Raw genomic sequence first — 8,760 nt, 5'->3', positions numbered from 1 at the left:
AAAGAGACACCGGCATTCATTATGCAGTTCAACTAGGTTTTCAATTTTTACTTTATTATACTTTATTTATTATACAGAAGTAAAGGCCGGCCCAACGGACAAGAACCACGGTTCACTGATGGCCAAGTTTCTTTTTCACAAACCACTGACACAATGTAGCCATGGGAATTTTCCCAAGATGCACAGAAAAGTACAACAAACATAAGCAATACAGGCAGAGGTGAGATTTGATGACAATTTACAGATGCAATGGCTTTACCCGCTGCAAACCAGGCATTTGGATAAAATAGACTTTCAGTTGGTGCAGGGGGTGGGGGTGGGGAGGGACACACACGTTCCCCTGTGGATGTTACTTTAAGGAAGGAATACGACTGAAAAAGGCCCGTCTCCTGTCTAAAGTCAACGGAAACACGTGTGCAGTGTCTATTCAACAATCCACTCCTCTCATGCAACCACATGCAGCCAGCATGGTGAAAGTGAGCTAAAGACAATCCGTGAGATTTAAGGAAACATGCGAGTCTGTTTTGCCTGAACCTGGTGGATTTTGGAAGGGGTCAGCCTTTGCCCGGAAGCTCTCCCCGATGGTGCATTAAAGTTCGCTCATCCTGATGCTGACAGTGCGCTGACGATAAGCCAGGCCTGAAAGAGAAGTGCTGAGGGCCACGAGAGCCCAACGCCCCTGTGATTGCAGCACTATTATCCCACCAAGGCTCAGCTGTGCATGAAAAGAGAAAGAGCAAAAAAAAAAACTTCTCCTGTTGCATTAGGTGTAACAAATATGCTCAAACATAGGGTCAACTTGACAGACGGGCAGTCAGCCAACTCTGCCATTCAGTCTCCTCCATCATGTTTACCTTGTACTCACATCAGGAACAAAAAGAAATCCAACACTTCATCAGATTACTCATAAAGTGACAGGAAATTTCCACATTGAAAAACACGAACGCATCTTTAAAGCATCCAAATGCTTTTGCTTTTAGCTCCCCCTTCAGTCGAACACTCCCTTCCTGCACCAAAACAGAATTATCAAGACTTTTTTCTTTTTTTTAATGAGCCTTATTTATATTAAAAAAAAAAAAAAAAAAAACATAGACTAATTGACTGCAGATGTTCGGCCTGCTTTATATAATGTTGTGCATGCGAGCAGTTAAGTGACGGGTGGGTTGACCAGCCGCACAGTGGATGCCATGACCTGTTGAGTTGTAACAACCATACCCTGTTGTGACATCAGCAGCGCTGCGCGTGCATGTCAGGCTTGTCAAACCGGTGTGCGAGGCTGCCGGAGTGCTGACACGCTTTGGACTGCCAGTACAGAGAAAGCCACCTGCGTCGCCGCCTCTGCGTCCCTTTCATTTAACCACTCATACAAGTTGTTTCGCCGCCGCTCCCCCCCACCTTACCTCGCTTTTAATGCCGCACATGGAACAAGAGGACAACTCTATCTGACGCCGTGCATCAAGTGAGACAAGGACAAACGAGGCGCAGCTGCGTGGAGAAGACAGACGGACGTCTTTCAACTTTTCTCAGCGAGGATGGAGACGAATAGAACCCAAACGAACCAAGGTGGTGAGAAACGCGCTTGTTATTCGTTTTTTTTTTTTCCTTGTTTGTTTTTTCACAAGTCTCGCTTGCCCCTGTGTGGAATGACGCCGTTTCCAGTATTTCTCAAGCCAAGGCAACGTGCACAACTAAGTCGATAATGCGTTAAAATCTAGCACTTTATATCAAGTAATAGTCTGCGTTTGGTCGCCTCTGGGGAAAAAAGGTGTCTATTCACACTGACTGTTTAAATTGTTGGTATTCGGAAGGTGTGGTCCTTCTGATCCTGCTCAGTTTCACCTTGTTGCAAACACACACAAGCGTCCCAGCCAAAGCTTCCGTAAAAGCCTCGGTGTTGACAGTGAAAATTAGCGTTTGACTGTCGGGAGTCCTAATCCCAATCGAACTTCGAATCTTATGTCCGCCTTTCTTAAAGGTATATTTCTTTTAGAGCAGTTTCTCAGCAGTTCAGTGTTGTAGAAAGAGCGAGACCGAGAGGGGGAGCCTTCCCTCTCGAAATCACAGCACATAGCAATAATGTGAATTTGCCGCTAGATGGAGATCGAGAGTCGAGCCGCGTCCGTTTCTAACGTCTCAACAGTACTTTTTGTTTAGCTTTAGCCATATTTAATAGTCCGATACAGTCCTTTCCGAATTAACAATTAGTGACAGCATGGCTACGTCAGGGTACCAAACAGTCTGACAAGTGTGACCGCTGTAAGAACTAAGACTTTAGTCAGTCTACAGTCTCAGCACCGCAGTCTTAACAGAATGAACACTCGCAACACCTCCGTGTCCGAGTCTTACCTGGCGATCAGCTGACCACCACTAGGCTGCGCCACGCCCTCCACCTCTCGCTCTCTCTCTCCCCACACACATACACGCACGCAACGCACACGTCCGCCTTCGCCACGACGTCTTGAGAACACACTGCGTTGAGGTTCAGCTCCCGGGGGGCATCATGTCATGTCTTCAAACACGAACGCAACTCAGCGAATCGCAGGAACTGCGAGACCGTGGCAGATCTCAGAAGATGATCCAAACGAACGCAAAGATCTTCGGTAGGGCTGCGCTGCAGGATCCTCCGCCACGGAGGTTGTGAAACTTTGTGGTGCAATGGCAAGGGTTTGCCTGTTTAGATTCGCCTTTCTGAGGCGGCCACGTGCAGACAACAAGGATTCAAGTGGGCTGAATGCGAGGTCGAGTTGGTTATGTGCAAACTTTTTATTTTATTTATTTTACCTCAGGTATGGAGGGTGACCCGGACCTCCAGTTCCTGCTCAAAGGGGGAGACCTGCTCAAGGTTCGCTCCAGCTCCTGGAAGAAGACGCGCTTCTTCAAACTCCAGGAGGACTGCAAGACCATGTGGCACGAGTCGAAGAAGCTGTTCAAGACCAACCAGACCTGTGAGTGCTGTCCCAGAGTTGGTAGTCCTATTTTTTTCTTCTCGTTTTGGAGCGCACCTGACAACTCTCCTTGTTGAAGCCCCTTCTGATAAGACTATTGATCCAGTTGTCGTGGTATTTATCAGTATGTGTTTTGTTGTGCAGACACTCCCAATGCACATCTGCACCATGACTGTCCTTAAGACAAAGTATAAACTTTGCCTTGAGAGTGGGTCTATGTCTCTATTTTGTGCAACACAACTCCCTTGACTGGCAGTGTCCCACAGTGAAATTATATTTGCCATTTGTCCTCAGTTTCGCTTGATAACATCTCAGCAGTCCGTGTTGGCCGTCAGTCTGAGGGACTGAAAAAGAACACGGAAGAGCAGGTGGAGTGTCGCTGCTTCACCATCGTCTTCAAGGGCCGCCGCAAGAACCTGGACCTGATTGCCAGTTCTGACGAGGAGGCCAAGCGATGGGTGAGTAGCCTGCAGAAGCTGGTCTCCACCATGAACAGCCTGAACCAAATGCAGAAAACGGAGCAGTATCCTTTTTATAAGTAAGTTGTTACATGCATAAATGAATAAATGAATTACCGTTAGGGGATCAGACTGCATTAAACTTTGCTGAGGTGGGAAGTCCTGCTCACTCCCTCCAATACTGCCACAGCCGTAGTCACACGGATAGAAGACCCTTTTGAACAAGCACGGCATTTGTTCCTTGCATCAAGAACTTCTCAGTTGGTTATACACCTGCCTGAAGAAGGCGGACAAGGACAAAGATGACAAGCTTAGCCAGTCGGAAATGAAGAACTTCATGCGCATTATCAACATTGAGGTGGATGATGTCTACACAGAGATGCTCTTTCAGGTGACACCAATAGGGATGCCTCCCCTTCTCCCCGCCTCTCCAGATTAAGCCATTTTAGACCAACAATGGCCCGACCGGTTCTCACCAGACACTCTCTTAAAACAGAAATGTGACAAATCCAAATCCGGGTTCCTGTCGGGGAAAGAGATCGAGCATTTCTACGACCTGCTCACCCATCGGCAGGAAATCGACGTGATCTACGGAGAGTATGCCAAAACCACAGGCTTCATGAGCGCCGAGAACCTGGTGGAGTTCTTGATGAAGGAGCAGCGGGAGAAAGCCTCGCTCGTCAACGCGCTCAAGATCATTGAGGGTTGCGAGCCGGATGAAAACGGTCAGTGCCTGAGGAGCAGTTCATGGTTCAAGCTGGTTTATCTGTCCCAAGAAGATGGACAGCATCATGGTAGCATGGGTTTGGAAAATCTGGGAAATCTTTTTTTTGTTCGGACAGTCCACCCCCGACTCGACTTTAGCTGTTCCTGTTGTACGTGTGTGTGAACACCCATTGTGTGTGAAGCAAATTGACATTAGGAGATAAGGACAGTCTCCAGCATAAAACAATAAATGGCAATAAACTAACACACCCACACACACCCACAACGTAAAAACCGCGAGGGACTGTGAGGTCTTCAGCCACGCTCGCTCACTTTGCACTTTGGTGTGTGTGTGTGTGTGTGTGTGTGTGTGTGTGTGTGTGTGTGTGTGTGTGTGTGTGTGTGTGTGTGTGTGTGTGTGTGTGTCACTCTTTCAGCCAAGTCAAAGAAGCTGCTCTCCAAAGATGGCTTCCTCATGTTCTTGCACCAGCAAGACGCCATGATCCTCAACAGCGGCCACAAGGATCTGTACCAGGACATGAGCCGACCACTCAGCCACTACTTCATCTCCTCCTCGCACAACACCTATCTCCTGGAGGATCAGCTCAAAGGGCCCAGCAGCACTGAGGCTTATGTCAAGTAAAAAAATAAATAAATGCTTTCAGTCATTCAGAGAATTAAGAATCATCTGGGTGCGATTGAACTTTTGTTTCTTGCTGCCAGTTGATGGGAGCCATGTGTCATTTGCAAAGGGATCCACTGTTTCAGTAAATATTGAGTGTCTGAGTTCTGGTCTCTCCCAGGGCTCTGCTGAAGGGCTGCCGCTGCGTGGAGCTGGACTGCTGGGATGGACCGGATGACGAGCCCATCATCTACCACGGCTACACACTCACTTCTAAGATCCTCTTCAAAGATGTGATTGCAGCCATCAAGGAGTATGCCTTCAAGGTGCGTGTTGCAGCAGTCAGCATTCTCCTCCTCCTCATTTTTTTTTTAAAACTGTTTTTGTTTTTTTGTGCACGCCCACAGACTTCTGACTATCCAGTAATCCTCTCCTTGGAGAACCACTGCAGTGTGGAGCAGCAGAAAACCATGGCGCACCACATGAGCTCCATCCTGGGAAGCGCACTCCTCACTTCCCCGCTCGGGGACACCATGCCGACAGATTTCCCATCTCCAGAGGTTTGTGTGCGGACAGCCTCTTCGAAAAGCCTTTGTAGATGTGAAGATGCCAGCTTAAGCGTGTGTGCCACCTTGCAGGAGCTCAGAGGAAGGGTCCTGATAAAAGGCAAGAGATTAAACAAACTGGAGGTTAGCTTTGCCGAGGAGGCGGCCGCCGGCGAGGACACAGACGTGACGGAGGAGGACGAGTCGGGCAGCGACAATGAGAACGACGAGGAGCCGAAGGAGCGCAAAGTGAGAGTCTCGTCAGGGAGATTTGAGCTTCAACTGATTCAGTGCTCTTGCTAAATTTGACTCCCTCCTCATCGAGCGGCAGCAGAAGAAGAAGCTGAAGCTGGCCAAAGAGCTGTCGGACATGGTGGTGTACTGCAAGAGCGTCCACTTCAACGGCTTTGAGGATGCCAAGAAGAACCTGAGCTTCTACGAGATGTCCTCCTACAAGGAGGGAAAGGCTGTGAAGCTGGCGGAGGAGTCTGGTGAGCGAGACGTCACACGTCCCCGAGCAGGAGCCTCCCGAAGCTCCTGTCAATGTGTCCCCCGTGCAAGTTACTCATTAAAGGGAACGCTGACAAGCAAAACGTGTCTGGAGCCACGTGAACAATTCTGAGCCCTCGTCTCACCCAAAATGTGCAGTACCAACCTTGTGATTACTGTATACCTGAAATAGCCAAACTCTGCATGTTACATATTTGAATAATCTCAGGGAACAAACTGTTATTTCAGTAAAATGGGAACAAAAGTTTTGATTAAACACAAATTGTAGTTGTCTCTACACGTACTGCTTAGTGTTGCCTACTGCGTCTACAATCAGAAGCCGACTGATCCGCTGCATCACTCCACAGCTAACGCCTTTATCCACCACAACGTGGAGAAGCTGAGTCGTATCTACCCAGCGGGCTCCAGGGCCGACTCCTCCAACTACAGCCCAGTTCCGCTGTGGAACGCTGGCTGCCAGATTGGTACGTCATGCATTGAATGAGCCTTTAATAAGAACGACAGACACACTGCCTCTACGTCACCATCACAGTCATGCTTTTCGTGTCTTTTTTTTTTAGTGGCCTTGAACTTCCAGACACACTGCTCAGATATGGACGTGAACCAGGGCAGATTCCTGGTGAATGGGAAGAGCGGCTACATCCTGAAGCCGGCCTTCATGAGGGACCCCCGGACGGAGTTTGACCCCATCACCCTGACTCGAGGAGACTGGCTGCAGCACAAGACGATGCACATCATGGTGCGGCTTTGTGATCCAAGTCACTCTCTCTATTCTCTGTTCTGCCTTAATAGGCTAAAGGGTTACATAACTACTACTGTTATTATCTGCCGACAGGTCATATCTGCGCAGCAGCTCCCCAAAGTCAACGATAAAAAATCCTCCATTGTGGACCCACTGGTTAAAGTCCAAGTGTACGGAGTGCCGGCAGACGTCGCTGAGAAACAGACCAATGCTATTGAAAACAACGGTATTTACTTTCCTTTGTATTTGTTTTTGTTTTTTCCTTCAGTTGTTACTGATGGCACTTAGTCGTGATTGTTTTCAACTCTTTACAAATACAACTATGGGGTTGTGACCTGTTTTGACATGTTTCAGCTGTTTGAGTGTCTGTGTAGCACTCAAGGGCCATTTTGAGTGGTGCAACAAGTCTGGACCAGCAGAAGGCCTCCAGGAGGCCTCGGTGCGTCAGAGTCCGGTGCAAAGTTTGAGCAGCCTGTTGCAAAAATATCTCTCCTGGTCCACTGAATGTCACAGACTGGAGCATCCACCCAGCCACATCACAGGGATTAAAGCAAATGTGTTACCCATAGGTCCAGTTCTGCTACAATACTTTACTTAACAATGATAATGTGTTGTAAGTTTACTTGCAACACACCAAGTGTGTGTTGTAAGTAAATGTGTGTTGCTTGTTCTGCTTTCCAGAAAGTGTGTGCTAAAACATGGTTCTGGAAATCTTTGTGTTGTCACAGAGGGCACCTCCTAGATTAATGACGGCATGGCTAGTCTTAGTTTTAATATGTTATTCATCTGAATTATACAGTGAGGTTTTTTTTTGACAAGGTCCTTTAAGTTATGAGGACCGTGCGATTGAAGGGAGTTTGAGTTTTTACAAATATCTGCTGGTTCTCTTAGGAATTCATCTGCTTGGAAAAAAAAGGCATTCCATTTGCATGAGTTTTTTTTAACCCTTGTTCAAGCCTCGGGCCATCATTTGGTGTCCTCCAGGCCAAATGAGTGGAATGAAACAAGGCTGCCACGTTTAAACCTGCCTATAAATTAAAATCCCTAATGCAGTACAAGTAAATTTTGGCCTTGTTGTTTGAAACTTGAAAGAGAACCACCTTCTCTGAAAAACTGTTCACACGTGATAGTTGGCTTCACATTTGTCCCCGCAGGCGAGGTTCAAAGTAGCACAAAATGTACATAAACCGAGTACAAATACCTCATATGTACTTAAGCGTAGCACACGAGTCAATATTAGTACATTCTGGAATGGTGGGAAATAACTGAGGCCATGTTTTGTTATGTTTTTTTGTCCTGGTCAAAGGCTTCAACCCATCGTGGAACGAAAACTTCCAGTTCGACGTGTACGTCCCGGAGCTCGCCGTTGTCCGCTTTGTCATCGAAGACCACGACTCCACCTCCAATAACGAGTTCATCGCACAGTACACCATTCCATTCAGCAGCCTAAACATGGGTATGCTTGGCGGCTGGTAGCGGACGGTTAAGATTTAATGAGCAGTGCAATACTTTTTGTAAAGGAATAAACCCACACAGAGATGTCAGTTCAAAGACTACCACTACTACTAATGATAATTGTTTACTCTTTGCTCCACCACAGGATACAGACACGTTCCTCTGCTCAACAAGAACGGTGACGTCCTGCCCTCAGCCGGACTCTTTGTTCACATCATGGTCGAGGATGCTGAGTGAGACTCCGGCAGGAAACTCACAGCTTCACAGCTTTGCTCAAGCTGGTCTTAGTCAGATGTGTTAGTCTTTTTATTGCTCTGTAGTTGTAGTTCATGATTAACTTATTGGCTTTACTCCAGTAGTTTACCCCCCCTCCACAAGACAAACACAGACACACACACACACGCACTCCACCGGGCTTTTTAGCGCTTTGCAAGAGTCACGTCCCATGGATTTTTTTGTTTTCATGCAAACCGTTTAAAACAGTTTGCATGAGTTGCACTAGTGTTTTACCATGGTCGGTTCACAAGCATAGATTTTTTTTTTTTTTTTTTTTTTTTATAAAACGTGTCGTCTAGTTTAATCTTTTTATTCAAGCAAACATGAATTCCAAAGAAAGTCAAGTTTTCAAAAGCAAAATGTGCTTTGTCTTTATCCTCATCAGTTACTTCATCACTATTACGTCATCGTGTGATTATTATTCATGTCATCAACACTTTTTTTAATTTCATAATCAAGATGAAGATAAAAGTTTTGAACGCCTTTACCTGTCTTGACTCTT

The 8,760-nt window shown here is 46.8% G+C and overlaps 1 protein-coding gene across 4 annotated transcripts; it reads left to right on the top strand.

Annotated features, from left to right (window-relative positions):
- The first annotated feature begins 1,370 nt into the window (after positions 1-1,370).
- On the top strand, positions 1,371-8,741 carry LOC142884753 (1-phosphatidylinositol 4,5-bisphosphate phosphodiesterase delta-1-like). 4 transcript variants are annotated; one of them, XM_076020631.1, is made up of 15 exons: positions 1,371-1,563; positions 2,787-2,945; positions 3,240-3,468; positions 3,665-3,794; positions 3,900-4,128; positions 4,546-4,747; positions 4,912-5,056; positions 5,138-5,290; positions 5,369-5,524; positions 5,607-5,766; positions 6,133-6,249; positions 6,346-6,524; positions 6,621-6,753; positions 7,834-7,983; positions 8,128-8,741. In XM_076020631.1, the coding sequence occupies exons 1-15, from the start codon at positions 1,533-1,535 to the stop codon at positions 8,217-8,219; spliced, it is 2,265 nt and encodes a 754-aa protein (XP_075876746.1). In that variant the 5' UTR covers positions 1,371-1,532; the 3' UTR covers positions 8,220-8,741. The 4 variants fall into 4 exon arrangements, with proteins under 4 accessions (XP_075876746.1, XP_075876745.1, XP_075876744.1 ...); XM_076020630.1 differs by having other exon boundaries at positions 1,371-1,566; XM_076020629.1 differs by lacking the exon at positions 1,371-1,563 and adding an exon at positions 2,427-2,600 and having other exon boundaries at positions 5,610-5,766.
- Positions 8,742-8,760: the final 19 nt, after the last annotated feature.

This window comes from Nelusetta ayraudi, unplaced genomic scaffold, assembly GCF_046127955.1.
Source record: "Nelusetta ayraudi isolate G7.1 ecotype Tasmania unplaced genomic scaffold, CSIRO-AGI_Nayr_v1 ptg000011l, whole genome shotgun sequence".
Taxonomy (NCBI): Eukaryota; Metazoa; Chordata; class Actinopteri; order Tetraodontiformes; family Monacanthidae; genus Nelusetta; species Nelusetta ayraudi.
The sequence above is the reverse complement of the archived record's forward strand: the minus strand, read 5'-3'. Positions and strand labels throughout refer to the sequence as shown.

Excerpts from the sequence above, each read along its gene's own strand:
- LOC142884753 (XM_076020628.1), top strand. The coding sequence starts at position 2,501 with ATGTCATGTCTTCAAACACGAACGCAACTCAGCGAATCGCAGGAACTG. Across the intron at positions 4,748-4,911 it reads AGCACTGAGGCTTATGTCAA|GGCTCTGCTGAAGGGCTGCC; the intron begins GTAAAAAAATAA and ends GGTCTCTCCCAG. Across the intron at positions 6,754-7,833 it reads CAATGCTATTGAAAACAACG|GCTTCAACCCATCGTGGAAC; the intron begins GTATTTACTTTC and ends TCCTGGTCAAAG.